Source organism: Carcharodon carcharias, chromosome 5 (genome assembly GCF_017639515.1).
Source record: "Carcharodon carcharias isolate sCarCar2 chromosome 5, sCarCar2.pri, whole genome shotgun sequence".
Lineage (NCBI taxonomy): Eukaryota > Metazoa > Chordata > Chondrichthyes > Lamniformes > Lamnidae > Carcharodon > Carcharodon carcharias.
Window position 1 is genome coordinate 31,248,070 of NC_054471.1, and position 22,255 is coordinate 31,270,324.

General features: G+C 43.7%; 1 protein-coding gene across 1 annotated transcript in view; it reads right to left on the minus strand.

Moving 5' to 3' along the window:
- The window catches only part of kcnk17 (potassium channel, subfamily K, member 17), a 31,435-nt gene extending 16,584 nt beyond the window's left edge, over positions 1–14,851 (minus strand). The window contains exon 1 of the mRNA XM_041187332.1: positions 14,639–14,851. Coding sequence (XP_041043266.1) covers positions 14,639–14,851 — 213 coding nt within the window. The remainder of the gene's footprint in view (positions 1–14,638) is intronic.
- Between the last annotated feature and the right edge of the window lie 7,404 nt (positions 14,852–22,255).

Consider the following 22,255-nt stretch of genomic DNA (forward strand, 5'->3'; position numbering starts at 1 on the left):
GGTGCAGGCATCAGTAATGTGTCCAGTGAGTATGAAGCCGGACCATCACTTTGTTCTGAAGGTTACACGCTGCACAGGGAAGAGGCCCTGGATTGAGATACCTGCCTTTGTCTTGAGCAGGAACCAAGGTTTCACACCTGAGTGACATGAACACTGCTCATCATAACAAGGAACCATAGGCAGGGAGACACACTTGGGAGTTTATTTACAATAGTGAACATTATGTACAAGTGATTAACACAGTGCCCAGGCTGAGCAACTACATCTTCTTCACCTTCCTAACCCTGCTGCTATGTCTTGGTACTTACCCGACATCCACAGTGGAGGTGGAGGCAGCCTGCTGACTGCTACATCCTGTCTGTGATAACCTTGGCAGGCATCCTCTGGAGGGCCAAGACCTGGAGGGCCCCAGCCTGCTTTGGGTGTCCTGCTGTGGGCCAGCTGTGGAGCTGGAGTTCGGGGGTCACAGGAAGAGAGGACTTGGATCGGCCGTTCATTCCCAGAGTCATCTAGGTGGGTGGCCGTGGGGTGTTGAGCTGCTGATCCTCCTCCCTATGGGTGCCCAAGGGCCCCAGGCTGACTCCTTGAGGAGAAGGGGAAGCTGAAGTGTGATCGAGCTGCCTCGCACCCTTCTCGTGTACACACTGTTGGAGGCCAACGATAGCATTAGTGATGAGTGCAGCCTGCACAGCAGTGCAGGACCAATGCCCTGGACCACAATCTCCATAGCAGCTGCCATCCTGCCAGTGTTGACCTCGGTGCGTTGGATGCCTGCACTATCACCTCGGACTGAAGGTGGACAGACTCCTTCATTGCCCTTTGCAATCTGAGGAATGCACCAGACATCCCTGCCTGATGTTCCCATCACCGTCTTTGCGGCTCCACCAATTGATTGAGGACCAAGTCCAGAGGGTCATCATTTGACTCAGACTCAGCAAAATCCTTGCCTCCGGGGGTCCTCCGAATGCCGGCGACCAAGGATGTCCCTGCCTCCACCTGCTATGGAACAGATTGTGTGCAGTACTCAACAGATTGTGACCCCGAGGCTGCTCTACATCTAGGTCCCACCGAGGTGTGTGTTGCTGCACTGGTGGAGGGTGTGGGTCAGTGACGTGATGAGTCTTCAACAGTGCTGCCCTCAGGGTCCTCATTCAAGGGGCTCTGGGGTCCGGATCAAGGTTGCCTGAGGGTGACGTGTCAGATGTGCCTAGGAGACAAAGTGGAGATTATTAGTGCTCGGCAGCCACGTTGAACACAGAACAGAGTAGCATTGAGAGGTGGATCATGTGGTGCAGGATCTGCCACAGGAACAGTCGATGTCAGCTTCAATGTGCGATGCTCAAATGGAGTGAGGCCCTTGATGTCCAGCTCCCAGTCTGGGATATCTCCCGTTGATTGTGCGTGATCTTGTCCTGCATAAACACAGATGGAGAGAGTGTGAGCAAGACACATGCCAGGCCAAATGGGAGAGATGGCAGGCATGAGTGTATGCTGAGTGAAGCCATGGACGGGATGAGGAGGTGATCTCGAGGAGGTGAGGCTAGACGGAGATGCGAGGGTGTTGTGAGAGAATGAGTGGTGATGCCCCTAGAGCTGGCAGTGAGTGAGATGCCAGTGAATGTGAGATGGTCATGTGAATGTGTGAGTTGAGAGTGATGAGATGCTTGACCACGTACCTTGGGGGCACGGATGAGATCATTCATCCTCTTTCTGCACTGGATCGCTGACCCTTTGTGTGCAGCTTTGGCTCTGATCACCACTGCCACCGCCTCCCAAGCCGGAGTGTTGAGACTGATGGGCCTCCTGCGGCCAGAGAAGGGGGTAAATGACATAGCAGCGGGCCTCCACGGCATCTAAAGGGCATCCCGTGGATGCACCACTGAATCGGGGGAATTGCACTCTTACTGGCTTTTGGGGGGATGTCTTCACTGAAGCAGTCCTGGGCTGCAAGTATTGAAAACTGTGTGCACAGCTGCATTTTAAATATGACGCCCGGCGTGAGGAAGTGGCGAGGTAGTGGAGTGGCGGGCCAATCGGAGACCACCTGCCAGCGAACCGGCATGTTTCTCGTGTCTGCACAATTTATGAGGCGGGAAGGGGACAATCCGGCGTGAAAACCCGCCATTGCGGCCATTAGGTAAAACGTCTTTATTCACACCTGCTACCTACCGCATTTAGTACAAATCTGGGATGATTCCACATTAACTATTATGCCTGACAAATATGTTGGACCTGATAATACTCTCAGCTCTGACGATCATGGGTTCAAGCCCTACTCCAGAGACCTGAGTACATAATTCAGGCTGACACTTCAGTTCAATATTGAGGGAGTGCCACACTGTCAGACATTAAACATGTCTACATGCTCAGGTAGACATAAAAAGTCTCTTGGCACAAGTTAAAGAGATGAAGAATTCTCCCAGTACTGTCAAATATTTATCCCTAAACCAACACCACTGGAAGTAATTTATCTCTTTGTTCATTTCAATGCTGTTTGTGGAGCCTTGACGTATGCGAATTGTCTGCTCATCTGTCTACATTACGGCAGCAGCTAACCTACAAAATATTTCAATAGCTGTGAAAGGCTTTTTGACATCCCAAGGATGTGAAATACATGTTTTCTCTGACAAGTAAATTGCTTCAAATGGGAAGGAATAAAAGCAAGGCACATACTTTGTGAATGATGCGTATAGATGAATTTGACAATGCCTAAGAGTCCCGTTAGACACAACGGCCAGAATTTTCCAGCCCCTCACGCCAGTGGGATCTTCCAGCCCTGCTGATGTAAACAGAGCTTTCAATCGCTTGCCAGCCCCAGTGCAGGAGAACCCATGGTGGGGGGGGGGGGGGGTGGCTGCTGGAAAACTCTGGCCAACATATCCAAGGATTACAGAGCTGAAAACAATGAAGTCAATAGAATGTTGAAATAAGCCAAAGAAAGTCACGATCAAACCATTATAATCTGATTAGATCATATGTGAGTAGTGTGTCCATTCCAATCACCAAGATAGTGGGGAGATATTCAAGCGCTGGAGAGTACATGAACTCATCCTTAATGCCAGGGGTCTGAGCTGTGAGTAAAAACTGGAGAAACTGATTTTTCAATTTTGAAAGATGACCTTATAGAGATGTATAAGATAATATTAACGGGATGGAAATATAAATTCAGAAAATTAATTGAAACTAAGTTGAAAGAATTGGATAAGTCTAGATGTGTCCAAATTTCTTCTACTCTTCTTGAACTCTCTGCCTGAAGGCAGGTCCTTGGTGATTATTTGCCACACCAAAGAAAAGTGCCATGATTTTTGCTTGGGGCTGCATTGGAGTGCTTAAGTTGGTAAGTTTGGTGAGAGAGGGATTTTTAAGGTTAATTTCTACCTAAAGTCTAAACTTTCTGAAATTTAGAGCTAACTAAAAGTTGCTCTTTGTGTTGGGAGAAAGTGAGTTTTAATTCAGCTTTAAAACAGGCTCTGCTTGCAGCTGCAACTAGTTAATTAGTTAACTGGCTTAAGCAGGTTTTCAGAAGCCTGATTCAGACAGCATGAAAGCAAGCCATCTACAGTTCTCTTTCACTCTGCACTTGAGTGCTGCTCTGAGCTGTATTAGAGTAGTTTAGTTTAGTTTGAGTTTGGTGAGAGAGGGAGTTTGCTGAAGAGGGAAGAAGGTGATTCTTTCATTTTCTACCTTTCCTAAGAAAGAAGTGCAGCAGCCTTGGTAAGTAGGACCTGGTGAGTATTTCTTCCGTACTTAATAGTCTCTAAGCTAGAGAAAGTAAAAGTAAAGGGAGTAATTTAAGGGTAAGTCATGGCAGGACAGCTCGGCCAAGTGGAATTTTCCTCCTGTATGAAGTGGGAAGTCAGGGACACTTCCAGTGTCCTGGGCGACCACGTGTGCAGGAAATGTCTCCGGCTGCAGCTGCTTGCAATCCATGTTTTGGCGCTTGAGCAGCAGCCAGAGTCACTGAAGCATCCGTAAGGATGAGATTTTTGTGGACAGCATGTACAGTGAGGTGGTCACACCACAGGTAAAGGTTGCACAGGCAGAAAGGGAATGGGTGACCACCAGACAGCGTAAAAACACTAGCAGACAGTGCAGGCGTTCCCTGGGTCCATCTTCCTCCCTCCAACAGATTTTCTGTTTTACTTACTGCTGGGAGAGATGCTCCCTCAGGGGAACACAGCAAGAGTCAAGTCTGTGGCACCATGAGTGGCTCAGCTGCACAGTGGGGGAGAGAAAAGAGCGGGGATTCTATCATAAGGGGAATAGTTAAAGGTTTCTGCAGCCGCAGACGTGACACCAGGATGGCATGTTGCCTCCCTGCTGCCAGGGTCAAAGATGTCACTGAGCAGCTGCAGGACATTCTGAAGGGGGAGAAAGCCCACAAAGATGAATGAATTTCACATTTTTTATACAGTGTCCTCTTGTGCCAGGAGGAGCAGGAGTGTTTTTCCTCAACCCACAAGTTGGAAACAATGGTCCTCCCCTGACCCCAACTGCAACTGGGGCCAGTCCAGGAATATGTGATTTTTGATCCTTTACATGATATATTTCTGAGAAGTGTAATTCTTTTTCAAGCCAGAATACAGATAATTTTTTTTAAAATGAGCGCAGCTTAAGTTCCCCGGGATTCCAAAGAAGAATTGTAAACTGTGAGGAGAACAGTGCAGAACTTCAAAAGGACATTGACATATTGGTAGAGTGGGCAGATAAGTGGCAGGTGAAGTTCAGTGCGGAGAAGTTTGAGGTGATATACTTTGGTACCAAGAACATGCAGAGACAGTATAAAATAAAGAATGCTATTCTAAAGGGTGTGCAGGAGCAGAGAAACTTAGATGTATATGTACATCAGTCATTACAGGTAAAGAGAGCTGTTTCTAAAGCATACAGTATTCTAAGCTTCATTATTAGGGGCATAGAGTATAAGAGCAGGGGGGTTTTGATGAACTTATATAAGACGCTGGTTAGATCTCAGCTGGAGTATTGTGTACAGTTCTGGTTGCCACACTAAAGGAAGGATGTGAACGCATTGGAGAGAGTGCAGAAGAGGCTTATAAGATTGGTTCCAGGGATGAGACTCTTCAATTATGAGGAAAGATTGGAGAAGTTGAGACTGTGTTTTCCTTGGAAAGGAGAAGGCTAAGAGGAAATTTAATAGAAGTTTTCAAAATCATAAGATGTCTGGACAGTAGATAGGGAGAAACTGTCCCTGCTCATAAATGGATTGAGAACCAGAGGGAACAGTATTTAAAGTGTTTTGCAAAAGAAGCAAATGCGAGGTGAGAAAAAACATTTTCACGCAGCGAGTAGTTAGGGTTTGAAATGCACTGCCTGGAAGTGTGGTGGAGGCAGATTCAATTGAGACATTCAAGAGGGCATTGGATGATTATTTAAATAGAAACAATGTGCAGGGTTATGGGGGAAAAGGCAGGAAATTGGCACTAAGTTAAAATGCTCAGAGAGCTGACACAATGGGCTGAATGACCTCCTTCTGCACTGTAATAATACTGTGATTCTGTGAAGAATCAGATTGGACTCGAAATGTTAACTCTGGAGATGCTGCTAGACATGCTGAGTTTTTCCAGCTTCTGCTTTTATTTCAGATTTCCAAAATCCACAGTATTTCGCTTTCATTGAAAACAAGCTGGTTCAGTCCCTACTGTTGTTGGATGTTGGTTACATCTTGGGAAGTTTTAATGAAGTCTTCGTGGTTTGAAGTAGGTTAATTGTAAGTCTTTATTAACTACTGGAACTAATTACAAATATACATTAAGGGGTACAAGCTAGGAGCTTGAGTCTGTATGTGGCTTGCAACACCACATTGACTCCTAGGTACAGATCATGTGTTCTCTTACATCACTGTGGATGGTACTATACTCAGTCCCACATTAACCCTATGTGTGCCAGACCCTTGTACTATACTTACCACTGGCACTTAAACATACTTAATCAATGTTGGCATTGACATCTGTTAATTTGTTTTTGAGTTAATCAATAACGATTATTGTTATGGACAGGAGGGGAGGCTAATTTAAACTGCAGTAATTTCTCCTCTCACCACCCGTCCATAAACAGAAAGGTGCTTTGATTTGCTTCCTTTCTATCATGGTGGCGTATTTCCCAACCCTTTGTTTTTTTTGTGATCCAATTTTCTTTCGCTAACCCAACAGCAAACTTGTGATAGGATGAACTCAAAGGGTTAGTTTATCGCTCACACTCAAAACACAGGAGGAGGGTTCGCAACCTTGCCTCCACACTCAGACAGTGAAGAGACGGATAGAGAAATGAAGCTTTTACCGTACAAAGACCACAGAGAAAATAAATATTGGTTTACGTGGGTTCCAGAGTCCAAAATCAGTCCAGTGAGGTATTCTTTCACGGAGGTTGTTGGGCTGAAAACCAATGTTGTGAAATTTTCTGGTGGTGTTGACTTCACATGCTGAGATAGGCATGCAGAAATGAATCAGTCTTATAGTCAATGGTACAGAACTTCTGACAGAAGCAGTGTAGATGGGGTGGGATGTCAAACCTGGGCAGCACTCCTTTGTGTGTGTGGCTGCTAGTAAGATGTTAAAAGATAGCCTGAGCTCTTCAGCTCAGCAAGGCAATATTGCTTATTGAACAATTCAGAGGCCTATGCCACATGGACCTCCACCTCTCCCAACGAAGGATGTGTGTCCATCATCTGGAATTCCGCTGGGTCTCAAAGGCTCCTAAACATCCCAGCCATTAGGAGTTGAAAGGAAGGTTGAAGGGGCCTTTGTCTTAGCTGACCCTCAGTCTCCTGCTGGTAAGCCTGGGTTATCAAATATGAATGGCCTTTGTATAGCTCTCTTTGAAGTTGCAGTCCCCAGGTGATTGTTAGTGGGTCCTCAGAGATAACAAGGTGGGAGTTTTTCCAAAAGTGCAAAGGGGCTTCTTTTGTTCTGGGCTTACAGACAGGCATAGTTTCAGCCATTTAAAGGTCCAGTTTTGTAGACTCCTCTTGTTGGAACTCATATAGTCAATTTGTCAAATTTTTTGATGTGCCTTAGGACCAATGTTCCTTCTAATTTCTGTTTGCTGTATGCAGCCTGCTTGCTGCTCTGAGGTCCCTTTAAGATTGCTGCACAACTCTGCATGTGCACATCTTAAACAGTTGCATGCACGCTACTTGTTTGTTCCCTGCGTGGCACATGTCCAATTCCTGCACAACTACACACTAGTGCGGCTCAGAGGGAGTGTTGCCAAGAACATTTAAATATGTTAAAAGACACTATATAAACAAAAGTTGTTATGAGAATAATTCCTGCAGAACTTAGCCTGCGTTAGTTTTAGTAAATTGGCTGGTGAGTTCTGCTGAAATTCCTAAGGAGTAGAGGAAGGCTAACGGCTCCACACAGCAAATTTCAAGGATAAAAGTGGACACTGCCAAATGACTGCAGTGTGTGTAAACTGCAGGCATCAAAGATTTTCTCAGGGATTGTTGCATTTGGCATTTGTAACTTTGGCAGGAATCCTGTTCATTGATCTATCTGGGATTTCTATTGATTTTCCACTGAAGCCACAGTGGCTGATCAGGTGAACCCCCTAGGAGACAGTGGCATGTACAAAACAGATACTCAGATATCTCACCCCAGCCTCGGCTAAACTGATGCTGAAACCCACAACCATGCCTTTGTAATTTTCAGATTTGACCATTCAATTTTTCTCCTACTGGCCTCTGACCTTTCACCCCCTATAAATTCAATTCATCCAAAACTCTGCTTCCCATATCCTGACTCGCACCAAGTCTCAACTATTTTTCAGCCAATGGAGCATTTTTGATGTGCAGTTACCCAGGAAATTTGGCAGTCATTTTGTGTACAGAGAGGTCCCATCAATGTGATAATGGCCAGCTAATCTGTTTTTTTTTTTTTGGGATGTTGGGTGAGGGATAAATATTGTCCAGGATACATTAGCCAACATTTAACATTATTTCAACATTTCCCATTCAGTTTATGTCAATGGTCACTGTAGTTCTCACCACTAAGTAGTTCTTGTGAGCAAGTTTCTGAAGTCTCTCTTCCAATTCTGTTTCTTTCTTGTTTATAAAATAAACTTCTGATCATTGACTGACAGGAAGCAATACTACAAACAATTCATTGGTTTAAGTATTAAAAACAACAGGATTTCTTGGACCTTAAGATGATAAGCCTACCCTGCAGAATACTGAAACGGCAGAGGCACTAATTTTGCAAAATTCTTAAAAAGCAACAAAAATTGTCCTGAAAGCTAGCCAAATGTTAAACAGGTGTGTATTAAAAAGCTTAAGGGATAAACTATACAATATTATCCATTTAACTTCATATATCACAAGGTTAATACAGAAGCACAGAATTGTTATAGTGCAGAAGGATGCCATTTGGCCCATCATGCCTGCACTGGCTTTCTGAATGAGAAGTGCATCTAGTACCCATTCCCCCCCGCCTTCTCCCTATACACTCTTCCTTACAGGAATACAGAATGTAGCCAAGGAAGGTCAATCAGCTCATCTTGGTTTGTCCAAATGGAAAGATGTCTAATGCAACATACACTTGTTTCTTAAATGATTTGACCCCACTAATCTATCTGGAATTCTATTCCATAGATTGATAATTATTTCTATGAAGAAGAACATCCCAGTCTTAGTCCAAAATTCATCTTTTAGTGGCTTGATCCTAGGAGCTGGTTAACTGAGTTGGCTAGTTGGCTAGCGTGTGGACCAGATTAGTGCCAACAGCAGGGTTTGATCCCATTCTAGCTGAAGTAGGTTTGGGGCCTGTCAGCTCGCACCACTGGTAAACATAGAAAATAGGAGCTGGAGTAGGTTATTTGGCTTTTCGAGCCTGCTCCGCCATTCAGCATGATCATGGCTGATCCTCTATCTCAACACCATGCTCTCACGCTCTCCCCATACCCCTTGACACCTTCAGAGTCCAGAAATTTACCTCCTCTCTTTTCAAATATATTCAGTGACTTGGCCTCTGCAGCCTTCTGTGTGAGAGAATTCCACGGGTTCACCACCCTCTGAGTGAAGAAGTTTCTCCTCATCTCAGTCCTAACTGGCCTACTATCCTGAGACTGTGAGCCCTTGTTCTAGACCCCTCAGCCAGAGGAAACATCATCCCTGCATTCAGTCTGTCCATCCCTGTCAGAATTTTAACTGTTTCAATGAGATCCCCTCTCATTCTTCTAAACTCCAGTGAATACAGGCCTAGTCAGCCCAATCTCTCCTCATGCAATCCTGCCATCCCAGGAATCAATCTGGTGAACCTTCGCTGCACTCCCTCTATGTCAAGTATATCCTTTCTTAGGTAAGGAGAAAAAACTGCACACAATACTCCAGGTGTGGCCTCACCAAGGCCCTGTACAGCTGCAGTAAGACATTTTTGCTCCTGTACTTAAGTCCTCTCACGATGAAGGCCAACATACCTTTTGCCTTCTTAACTGCTTGCTGTACCTTCATGCTTGTTTTCAGTGATTGGTGTGTAAGGACACCCAGGTCCCTTTGTACATCAACATTTCCCAATTTATTACCATGTAAATAATACTCTGCCATTTTGTTTTTCCTACCAAAGTGGCTAACTTCACACTTGTCCATGTTATACTGCATCTGCCACTCTCTCAACCTGTGTAAATTGCCTTGAAGCCTCTTAACACCCTCCTCATTGCTCACATTCCCACCAAGTTTCATGTTGTCAGCAAACTTGGAAATATTGCATTTGGTTCCCTCATCCAAATCATTGATACATATTATGACTAGCTGGAGCCCAAGCACTGATCCCTGTGGTACCCCACTAGTCACTGCCTGCCACTTCAAAAAAGACCCATTTATTCCTACTCTCTGATTCCAGTCTGCTAATCAATTCTCAATCCATGCCAATATATTATCCCCAATCCCATGTGCCTTAATTTTACACACTAACCTCTTATGCAGTGCTTTATCAAAAGCTTTCTGAAAGACACTACATCCACTGGTTCTCCCTTCTCTATTGTGCTAGTCATGCCCTCAAAAAACTCTAGTAGGTTTGTCAAACATGATTTTTCTCTCTCATAAATCCATGTTGACTTTGTCTAATCCCATTGATATTTTCCATTTGTCCTGTTATCACATCCTTTACAATAGACTCTAACATTTTCCCTGCCACTGATGTTAGGCTAACTGGTCTGTAATTCACTGTTTTCTCCCTCCCTCCTTTTTTAAATAGTGGGGTTACATTTGCCACAGTCCAATCTGCCAGAACTGTTCCAGAATCTACAGAATTTGGAAGATGACAACCAACACATTCACTGTTTCCATGGCCATCTCCTTTAGTACCTTGATGTAAATTATCAGGCCTTGGGGATTTATCTGCTTTCAGTCTCATTAATTTCTCTAGCACTATTGTTTTTGTAATACTAATTTCCTTCAATTCTTCCTTCTCACTTGACCCTTGGCTCCTGAGCATTGCTAGGAAGTTATTTGTGTCTTCCTCTGTGAAGACAGAACTAAAGTAATTGTTTAATTGCTCTGCCATTTCCTAGTTCTTTATTATAAATTCTCCAATTTCGGCCAGTAAGGGACTTAAATTTGTCTTCACTAATCTTTTCTTTTTACTTACTTATAGAAGCTTTTATAGTCCGTTTTTATGTTCCTTGCACGTTTACTCTCTCACACTATTTTTCTCCTCTTAATCAATCTCTAAGTTCTCATTTGTTGAATTCTAAATAGCTCCCAATCCTCAGGTTTGCTACTTTTTCTAGCAACTTTATGACTCCTCTTTGGATTTAATACTATCCTTCATTTATTTTGTTAGCCATGGTTGGGCTGCTTTTCCTGTTGTGTTTTTGTGCCAGAAAGGAATGTGTAACTGTTGCAATGCCATTGTAAATCCACCATCATGCCTTTTAATGAAGTTTCCCAATCTATCTCAGCCAACTTTCGCCTCATACCTTCATAATTTCCTTTGTTTGGATTTAGGACCCTAGTTTCAGATCAGACTACTTCACTTTCCATCCTAATGAAGAATTCTATTATGTTATGGTTACTGTTCCCTAAAGGACCCCACACAACAAGGTTACTAATTAACCCTTGTCATTGCACAATACCAAATCTAGGATAACCTGTTCCCTAGTTGGTTCCTCAACATACTGGTCTAAAAAACCATCTTGTACACACTCCAGGAATTAACATGCCACAATATTATTACTTATTTGGCTTGCCCAGTCTATATGTAGATTAAAGGCACCCATGATTACTGCAGTGCCCTTTCTACATGAATCTCTAATTTCCTGTTTAATGCCTTCCCCTACCTTATCACTATTGTTTGGAGGTCTAGATAGCTCCCACCAATGTTTGCTGTCCCTTGTTGCTTCTTAGCCCCACCCATTGATTCTACATCTAGATTTTCTGAGCCAATATCTTCTCTCACTATTGTACTGATTTCATCTTTAACTAACAATACCACACCACCTCCTTTTCCTTTTTGCCTCTCCTTCCTAAATATCAAGTACCCTTGGATATTCAATTCCCAGTCTTAGTCACCCTGCAGCCATGTCTCTGAAATTACAATCATATTGGACCTGCTTACATCTATTTGCACTGTTAATTCATCTATCTTATTGCAAATGCTCCATGCATTCAGATACAGTGCCTTTAGACTTGTCTTTTTATACATCTGTTTTTGTACTATAGCCATATTTGCTGCTAGCTCTTGTTTCCTCTGTCTTCCACTTGTGCTTTCTACTTTTCTGTCTTTCATTTCCATCTTTGTTTCCCTCTTATGTCTTGCTGCTCAGGTTCCCATTCCCCCACTACTCTGGTTTAAACCCTCCCCCGCAGTCCTTGCAAATACTCCTGCGAGGATGTTGGTCCTGCTGGGGTGCAACCGTCCAGCTTGTATGGGTCCTATCTTCTCCAGAATTGGTCCCAATGCTTCAGGAATCTAAATCCCTCCCCCCTACATCATCTCTCCCACCACACATTCATCTGGTCTGTTCTCTTATTCCCGATCTCACTAGTGCATGGCATTGGATGTAATCCTGAGATCACTACTTTTTAGGTCCTGCTTTTTAATTTATTTCCTAGCTCCCTAAATTCTGCTTTCAGGACCTCATCCCTCTTTTTTTACCTATGTCGTTGGTACCGATATGGACCACGACATCTGGCTGTGTGATGGCTAACCTGCCCATTAATGCAATTTGCTGTTTGTGGGACCTTGCTTAAATTTGCTGTACTTCCTAAATTAAAATATACTACAAAAAAGGCTTCCTAGTCTCTAAAGTGCTTTGTGACTGCATGAGGTTGCGAAAGGCTCTATAAAAATGCAAATCTTTTTAATGGTGTCATTGATGGTTCATCCTATTTTCTCATGAACTCAGAACTTCCTCAAGGCCCTGTCTGATCTCTCCCTTTGTTTTCCCATCATTTCAATAACATCCTCTACTTATCATCTTGACTTTATCCATTGTTTTTACTGTATATTCAGCATAACCTCAGTGTTCACAAACTCATAGACCTTTTTGCAGTGCAATAGCTGCATCATGTCTAACTGATCTTTTCCTTTCCATTCACTGAAGCACTGAAACTCTTATTTCCTTCAATTTTTCAAAGATGCAGTAGAATAGACTCCCCTCCGCAGTGCAGGGTACCAGTGTTTGGTAACTGTAAATGGAAAGGAACTCTTGAACTCTTTTTTTTTTGTTATTCGTTCATGGGATATGACCATTGCTGGCAAGGTCAGGGTTTATTGCACATCCCCAATTGCCCTTGAGGTGGCGGGGGTAAGCTGCAGTCGTGTCGTGTAGATTTTGGCCATTTACATGACCCAGGCACATTCCTAACATTGGGCCATGCCCTGAGGAAGAAGGAGCACAGCTGGAGGCCTGAGAAGCCCACAGTTGCTCTTCTGGCCACTGACATTGGGAACTTGCTGTATGCTGCTCTCTTTAGCATCCTTTAAGACTGAGGCCTTGGGTCCAGGTAAGTATGCTGTATTTCTATCTCCAGTTCACCAATAAAGTTTCCCATAAGAAAAGCATTGATGCATTTTGACCATCACAGTTAACCTTCCATTTTGCAGCAGGGGTTTGTGGCATCAATGGTAACGGTCTACTGCTTGCTTAAACATTTGCTGATGCACATTTCCCATTTATGTCAAGTGGCACTATCTGTATCTTCCCAGCCCCAAGCTCACAACGTGTTGTAAAATAAACAGAACATCAGAAACGAACCTGAAAAACATTTTATGCCACAGTGAACAGGGGAGCCTATGAAGCCTTCAGCAACTGAGAGCAGAAAATGAAATTTCGCTGACAGTCGCCAGTTGTCTGCCTCACAGCCTTGCATGTTTAGAAAGGGATTAGTGTTTGTGTAGAGTTTGTTTAAGTAAATGTCTGATATGTGTTTGCTTAAAGAGATACACTCGGTTGGAACGCCAGTGAGCGGATGAAATAGGAAATACTTCAAAGTGATTTAGCCATCCGCTGGCTAAGTTGCAGCTTATCAATAATAATTTGCCAAGGACAATCTTCACAGCTCAGGTGGAATGTGCACTGCCCGGTATGGTAACTGGAAGGCCCTAGTTTCAATTCCTAGCCTGTGCTGAGTTACCTCATCTTAATCAAGGCCGTGCAGCTACAATTGGCCACATCATCCCTTGACTAGGAATGTTAGAATAGTCAGCAAGAATTGCGCCCCCCCAACCCCCGATTAACCACCACCCCCACTCTCCCAACCCCCCAACCGCCCCCCTCCACCACCATTCCCGGAGCCCCTGTTGCCAAAGCATGGATGTTCAAGAGCGTTGGGTTAGGGAAGATTTAGTCTTTGCAATGATTCTCCCCAACCCTTGTTCTCACATGGTCAAACAGGGAAGCAGTTCCACTGCCCAGGGAACTGCCCCTCAGCCAGGAATCTGTGCCAGCAGAAGAGAGAGAAAAAAATCATGCTTTGCTGCTATTTACACATGACTTCATGAAGATTTGACAAATTTGACTCAGAATTCAATGAGCTCAGGTTACATCATATCATTCCCAGAACTGTGGATCTTATCAACTGGATTTCCAACAGTGTAAAAGCTAATTTTATGATACCTTGCCTACTTGAGTTACTGAAAAAGCTTAGCAGGGACATTTTTAAAAATCATACTGTGTTTTAATGTGCCAAAAACTGGAAAACTCAGTACTAGTTAGCAGGCATAGCCCTTGGGAATGCTCAGAATTTTGATAATTGGAGTGCATCTACACTGTTAGTAAAAGCTTGGCCTAAATAGCCAAGTGGTTATGGTACTTCATTTGTAACCCCAAGATCAAGAGTTCAAATCCCACAATGGCAAACTATGAAACAATGTAACTTCATCTGAAAACATGTTTGTACTCAAAAGAGTTACACTGTTAGTAAGTTGTTTAAATAACAAGGCTTTTGAAACTCTTTCAACATGACAGGCATAGGATTTTGTTAATGTTTACCTCTTACACTAATCTTATCCTTTTAAATGTAAACCAGAGAAGTTCTAGCTAATTTAACCTCATCGAATTGTTCTGAACCCATTCAGGCATTACTTGGCTGTCCACAGTCTTGTGCCTTGCATTATTCTTAAAGTCAACAGGTATCATCCCCACCATTCCCTCCCCATTCCCACCTCAGTATTTTTCTACTTACCTGCACAAACCTTTCCAGAGCTGGTCCATCTAGACAGCTGTAATTTGTAAGGAATTTGAGCTTTGCCAGTTGGAAGTTACTCCGAGTATGAGACTCTGCCTGCTTCTCCAACATTTGGAATACTGCAGCTCCCAGGAACAAGTAAACAAAATATCCCAGCAGTAGAATCACTGTCCAACTGACTCTGATACTGTGCACAGTAAAATATGACATGGCTTTGGCTATGTGTTTAAAAACCCACTGCACCACTAACTATCAAGCACTATCTCACTTGGCTGGTTGAATCAGACAGGCTGAGTTGAGGACAGGCTCATTGTTGCCTGTGTGGTTTTACATTGCACCTTGCATCAGGAATGAAAGCCCTTCTCTGTGCTTATTCTGTGTGAGCTGACCTTATTCAACAGATATCCAGTCAATTTTCTTTTTTTACAGCCCATTACACTCCACTTACCTCACTCAGGTAGTTGCTACTTGGCAGGACGTGAAATCAGGAAACAAGTTCATTACAGGCAGATGATCAATAGGATTGTTACAGCCAAGACTCTATACCTTCTAATACAAATGCTAGATTCAGCAACTGGTTTTGTAAGGTTACTTTATTTTACTGTGTTTATTAGTAAGTTTGTTTTAAAAAAAATTTTAACTTCAAATTATGGCAGACAGATGTTCCTCCTACACCTCACACTGGTAAAATTTGCATGACTATCTCTTAGTGTTAAATGGTGTTCACCTATGTGATGTGGGTGAACAGAGGAACAGCCCTTCTGTTGTAGTCAAGTGTTGCTTCAATCATCACAAGATTATTACAGATTTGGAAAGCCATTTGGTTCATCTTAGTTCACCACAAGGACCTCAGTGGTTCAAGAAATCAGCTCACCACCACCTTCTCAAGTGCAATTAGCAGTAGGGTAACAAATGCTGGCCTAGCCAGTGATGCCCAGATCCTGTGAAAGAATGAAAAAAAAAAAAAATCCAGGAAGGTGCTGGGAAAGCTCTGGAATTTCCACCTTAGGCCTATGCTTCTTGCCCCCTTTAAGATACTCCTTCAAACCTACACTGACCAAGCTTTTACTCATTGATCATAATCTCTGCCTATGTGGTTCTGTATCAAATTTTGTTTCATTATGCTCTTGTGAAGTTATTATGTATTATTCATTCATGGGATGTGGGTTTTGCTGGCTGGGCCAGCATTTATTGCCCATCCCTAGTTGCCCATGAGAAAGTGGTGGCTTGAAAATGTTTTACTTCATTTACAGGGCTATAGAAATGCACGATGTTATAATCATTCTCTGTGTATAAAGAGGAATTTCCTGATATCATTCTTAAATTGATGTTTACTAGGTTCCTTCATTGTATTTAACTTAAAGTATTATTCTAGGCGCATTTTTCTATTTCTTTAACTACCTCATGTATCTCTATAAGGTCACCATTCAGCTGCTTTCTTTCACGGCTAAAAGCTCATGTTTCTCCCGTCCTTCCTCATATCTGAAATCCTTGACACCAGGGATTAGCTTTGTGGTTCTTCACTGTGTTGCTTTTTAAAAAAAACAATCTTGGGATTCATTGGCATGGTTGGTATTATTACGACCAGCCCTGGATGGGGTCGCCAATTTGTTAAATTCCCGGACGAGATCCCCAATTTGTTACGACCGGGATAGGACCCCAATTTTGTTATGATCCTGGGTGAGGAGGAATGAGCTGGATCCCCTCATTGTTCAACATGCTCAGTTGGTCGCAACAAGGTTAGTTTAAAAATCCTCTCCCCGTGGATACCTTTTCCCAGTTCAAATATATTTGCTTTTTATAAGGAGCCAATTTAACCAGGCTTTCTTGAGTCAAAGAAAGAGTAAGCTTACTAGTTACTAAAACCTGAGGAAAAATAATAAAATGACGCGACACGCACATACACACTCTGACCAGAAAGGAGAAGTTAAAAGTCCAAATAAAAGTTTAAAAATATACAAATCAGTCCTTAGCTTGTCCATGAGGCATAGGTGGTGGTATGTTGCAGCCGTTAAGTTGGGTGATTTCAGTAGAGCTGACTTTGGCAGGTTTGCAGTCTGTTGGAGAAACTTGTTGGCATGTCCCAGGGGGAGGAATCCTGGTTCTCTCTGCAGGGTAACTGAAGAAGCTATCATGTTTCTTTTTACTTGTGGCCTCTGTTTGAACACACTTGCCCTCCACAACAAAAGAGAGAAATTGACTGCTTGTCTTTGCAGGGGTGACTGACTGGTGTTTCTTCTTCTTTCTGTCACTCTCAAACACTGGAGCAGCACCTATTGTCCCCATACTGAAACCAGATAAGAATGCCTGCATTCACGGTGATTATAAGCTAACAGTTAATTAGGGGGGTGGGGGTGGGGGGGGTTGGGGAAGAAGTGGTATTGTCACTGGACTGATAATCCAGAAACTCGGTAATGCTCTGGGGATCGGGGTTCAATCCCACCACGGCAGATGGTGGAATTGGAATCCACAATCTGGAATTAAAAGTCTAATGATGACCATGAAGTCATTATCGATTATCATAAAACCCACCTGGTTCACTAATGTCCATTAGGGAAGGAAATCTGTCATCCTTACCTGGTCTGGCCTACATGTGACTTTAGACCCACAGCAATCTGGTTGACTCTTAAATGCCCTCTGAACAAGGGCAATTAAGGAGGGGCAATAAATGCTGGCTGAGCCTGTAATGCCCACACCCCATGAGCAAACAAAAAATCAGGCCACCAAGTTGGATATCCAATTCCAAGAATTGAAACTTGTACACAAAGCTGGCAGGAGGTCAATCCTACACTAAGTTGGATATGAGCCACGCGTACAAGCAACTCGAGTTAGATAACGCATCCCGGGGGTATGTCACAATAAACACACACAAATGCCTGTTCCAGTATAAACATCTACCTTTTGACGTGTCCTTGACATGTGCAATATTTCAAAGGACAATGAGTTTGCTACAGGGATTACCCCAGGTTGTCGTATACCTTGACAATGTCCTCATAACTGAATCAACAGTGGCCGAGCATTTAGCAAATTTAGAGGAGATATTAAAAAGATTTCTGGAAGCTGGAGTCTGTCTAAATAAAGAGAAATGCACTTTCCAAGCCACAGAGGTTACCTTTCTGGGGCACCGTGTAGATGCACAAGGATTACTTGGAAGAAAAGGTTAAGGCGATAAAGGAGGCGCCTTCTCCCTTCAAATATAACCAAACATAAATCATTTGTAGAGATGGTAAACTACAACGGGAGATTTTTATCCAACTTATGGACTGTACTGGCCCCTTGCACATACTACTGAAGAAATAACATCATTGGTCCTGGAAGGCTTCACAGGAGGCAGCCTTCAAAAGAGTAAAACAACTGCTGCACTCCTTAGCTTTGTTACTGCATGTTGACACATCCAAAGAATTGATATTGACCTGCGATGCCTCTCCATATGGCATTGGTGCTGTGTTGTTCCATGAAATGGACAACAGCTCTGAGAGGCCAATAGGTTACGTATCAAGAACCCTCTCAGTGGCTGATAAAGGTTGTTTGCAGATCAAGAAGGAAGAACTGTCAACAGTCTTCACAGTTAGAAAATTCCATCAGTAGTTACATGGCAGACACTCTACTATCGTCTCCGATCATAAACAGCTTTTGGATCTTTTCAAAGAAGACAAGGCTATCCCGCCAACAGCCTCGGCAAGAATTCAGCAATGGGCATTAATTCTGTCTGCCTACGAATACACTTTCAAGCAACAACCTGGGATAGACAGAGTGTACATTGACGCCATTAGCCACCTGCCTTTGCAAGAAAGCATCTTGTGTACTCCTGTACCCAAAGAAATTGTCTTTGCAATGAATTTCTTAGACACATCGCCCATCTGTGTGAAGCAGATCAGGAACTGGACCAATCGAGATCCACTTCTGTCCAAAGAAAAAGACCAGATACTTACAGGACGGTTAATCGAGCCAGCCTCCGAGGAAATGAAAACAGTTTTTTACCCGCAAATACGAACTGAGGTGTCAGGATGGCATCATACTCCGGGGAGCAAGAGTAATCGTTCCCCTACCAGGCAGAGAACTGCTCCTAATGACACAAATGAGACAGCACTCATCCTGGCATTTCTAAAATGAAAATGCTCGCCAGGAGTTACGTGTGGCGGCCTGGGGTATAGATGCAGATATCGAGAAGCTAGTCAAGAATTGTCAACGGTGCCAACTGCAGCAAAAGTTGCCAGCTGCAGCCCCCCCTACACCCTAGGGAATGGTCTGGCCGACCATGGGGTGCAGATCCATATACACTATGTGGGTCCAGTCCTCGGCACAATGTCTTTGCTCATAATCAGCACACACTCAGAATGGAGGGAGATTTTTGAGGTGAAACCACCTACATCACATGCTTCCATCAAAAGGTTACGTCAATGCTTTTCGACTCCCGGATTGCCCAAGTTATTGTATCAGACAACGGAGCCGTATTTACAAGTGCTGATTTCAGCACCTCACCAGCCTAAATGGCATTAAACACATCTGAACGGCGCCTCACCACCCAGCATCAAACGGACTAGCTGACAGGGCCGTCCAAACCTTCAAGTCGGGACTAAAAAAAAAAGGGAGGAGCCTTGGAAACCAAAATCTCACACTTCCTTCTTAGCTACTGCACGACTTCTGCAGGAGATCCAGCAGCAGAACTGCTTCTAAAGTGTCGTCTCAGAACGAGACTGAGCCTCCATGTTTCCAAATTTGCCAGGGAGGGTAGAGAAGAACCAAGATAACCAGAAAACAAGCCACGATTTGCATAATAGAGCCCGGAAATTTATAGCAGATGAAGCCGTATGTGTAAGGAGCTTCAGTAGCGGTCCAAGTTGGATCCCAGGAATTACTATCTGTGAGACCGGACCCCTTTCATACCAAGTAGATGTGGAAGGCCGTATCGTTCATAAACGCGTGGATCACCTGAGGGGTAGAGAGACGCTTCCACAGCCAGAGTTACTACCAAGGAATGTTATTGAGCCCATAAGCATTGAAGTACCTGATCGACCTGTTATAGACATAACTGATGTCTCCACTGAATCAAATAGTGATGAACTGCCTGTGCTTATCGCAGTTCCTGTGCGTGTCGATCCTTTAGGAGAGCCTCAGGCTATAGAGGTGCACCGCTCTACCCAAAACAGAAAACCCCCTCAATGACTTGATTTGTAATTACTGGACCTATATACATAAGTGTATAATCTGAATTCATGACACAGTGCCAGTTTGATCATTTCTGAGAATTTTGATATTATTTTATATTCACCCGTATAAAGTAATTTGTGTAAATAAGGATTGTAAAACAAGGAATTAAAGGGGGAGGAACGTGATGATTGTTGTTTTATGGTCAGCCTTACTGATTAAGGGTCATGGGCCAGAACCACCAATCGGCACTGAGCACGAGGAAGCTTATAAAGGGCAGAGTTTTCCTAGTCTAAAGTGTGTATTGTGACCTTGCCAGAGGCCTGTAGCTAATCCAGCAGCCCTGTAAATACAGTTCATTGTTCAACTAAAGTAGCCTCTCACTAGTACATCTCTAAACATATCTTCCTTTCAGGTGTCTCTATTTGAAGTAGGCGCTGACATCTCTTCAGGTGCGACATTCCATGTTCTCTCAAGGCAGGTCTGTCAGTATAACCCACAAAGGAATTTTCCAGAAGGTGGTCACTTTACATTATTAGCCATCTTTTGTTCAGTCTTTACATGTTTTCTTTTTAAAAACACAGGTCTTCCTTTAAAAAATTTTCAATATGCCAGTAGATGGTTGGTAGCTACGGTCTGCTATTGTGACTGTATTCATAGCTCACCTCTACTTGCCTGTAGAATATGGTAGTGCTTTGAAGCAACTGACCGGCTTGCTATGCTATGTCAGTGGGCAATTCTCAGTCGATCATACTGCTGCGGCACTGGAGTTACATTCAGGTGAGACAACGATTGGGTTTTAATGACAATCTGGCAGCTTCATGACCACTTTTATTTTTGTAGGTTCATTTCCTTGCTAGGACCTGCCAAAATCCCCATCTAATCACCTTCTAATCCAGCAACGATCACCATCCAGCACTGCCTGCAGTCCTAGCAGTGGCTACTGCTCCCAGTGGCGCTGCTGGGACTAGAGAGCTGCTGGCCATTTGATTGGTCGACAGCTCTTGGAGGCGGGACTTCCTCCCAGATGGGGGTAGAAGTCTCATCCTGAGCCAATGAATGGCCCAACCACCACTAAATCAACTTGGGGCTGCCTGGCCATGTGGAGAAATTTTAAGCCGGGGGTGTGGGGCCACTGCTTCCTTTTAAAATTCCATCTGTTCTGAGCTCTGGTTTGATTTGTCCTACTGGGGATTTTTTTTTTTTTTTCATTCTTTCATGGGATGTGGGTGTCACTGACAAGGTCAGCATTTGTTGCCCATCCCTAATTGCCCTTGATCTGACCTTGCTAGGCCATTTCAGAGTCAACCATGCTGCTGTGGGTCTGGAGTCACATGTAGGCCAGACCAGGTAAGGACAGCAGATTTCCTTCCCTAAAGGACATAAGTGAACCAGATGGGCTTTTAACAACAATCGAAGATAGTGTCATGGTCACCTTACTAAGACTAGATTTCGATTCCAGATTTATTAACTGAACTCAAATTCCACCAGCTGCCATGATGGGATTTGAACCCATGCCCCCGAGCATTAGCCTGGATCTCTGGATTACTAGTCCAGTGACATTACCACTACACCACCGATTTCCTTAATAAATTAAAATAAGTTATGGGAAAATAATTTAGCCCATTTACGTTAAGGAAACTACTGATAGTTATTGATGAGTTTGATCCCCCACTTAAATTTGGATGGCTTTGCAGTGCGTACCATTTACAAGATGCACTGTAGCAACACACCATGGCTCCTTCGACAGCACATTCCAAACCCACGACCTCTACCACCTAGAAGGATAAGAGCAGCACATGCTTGGGAACATCACCCTACAGTTGAATTTTTTTTAATAATGTGAGCATCGATTGCACTCATTACAGCCTTGGTTCAAACATGGACAAAAGAGCTGAACTCATGAGGTGAGAGTGACTGCCTTTGACATCAAGGCCGCATTTGACTGAGTGTGGCATCAAGAAGCCTTAGCAAAACTGGAGTCAATGGGAATCGGGGAAAACTCTCCACTGGTTGGAGTCATACCTAGCACAAAGGAAGATGGCTGTGGTTGTTGGAGGACCTGTCTCAGTTCCAGGACATCACTGCAGGAGTTCCTCAGGGTAGTGTCCTCAGCCTATCCATCTTCAACTGCTTCATCAATGACCTTCCTTCCATCATAAGGTCAGATATGGGGATGTTCGCTGATGATTCCATAATGTTCAGCACCATTTGTGACTCCTCAGATACTGAAACAGTCCATGTCCAAATGCAGCAAGACCTGGACAATATCCAGGCTTGGGCTGACAAGAGGGAAAATGTGTCAGATGTCCAACCAGTGCTTCTGATATGTCTTTCTTCTTCCTTAACCGAGATTTCCCATCCACAGTGGTTGACAGGGCCCTCAATCTTCCACAACTCTGCCCTCACACCTTCCTCTCCTTCCCAGAACCATGATAGGATCCGCCTTGTCCTCACTTTTCACCC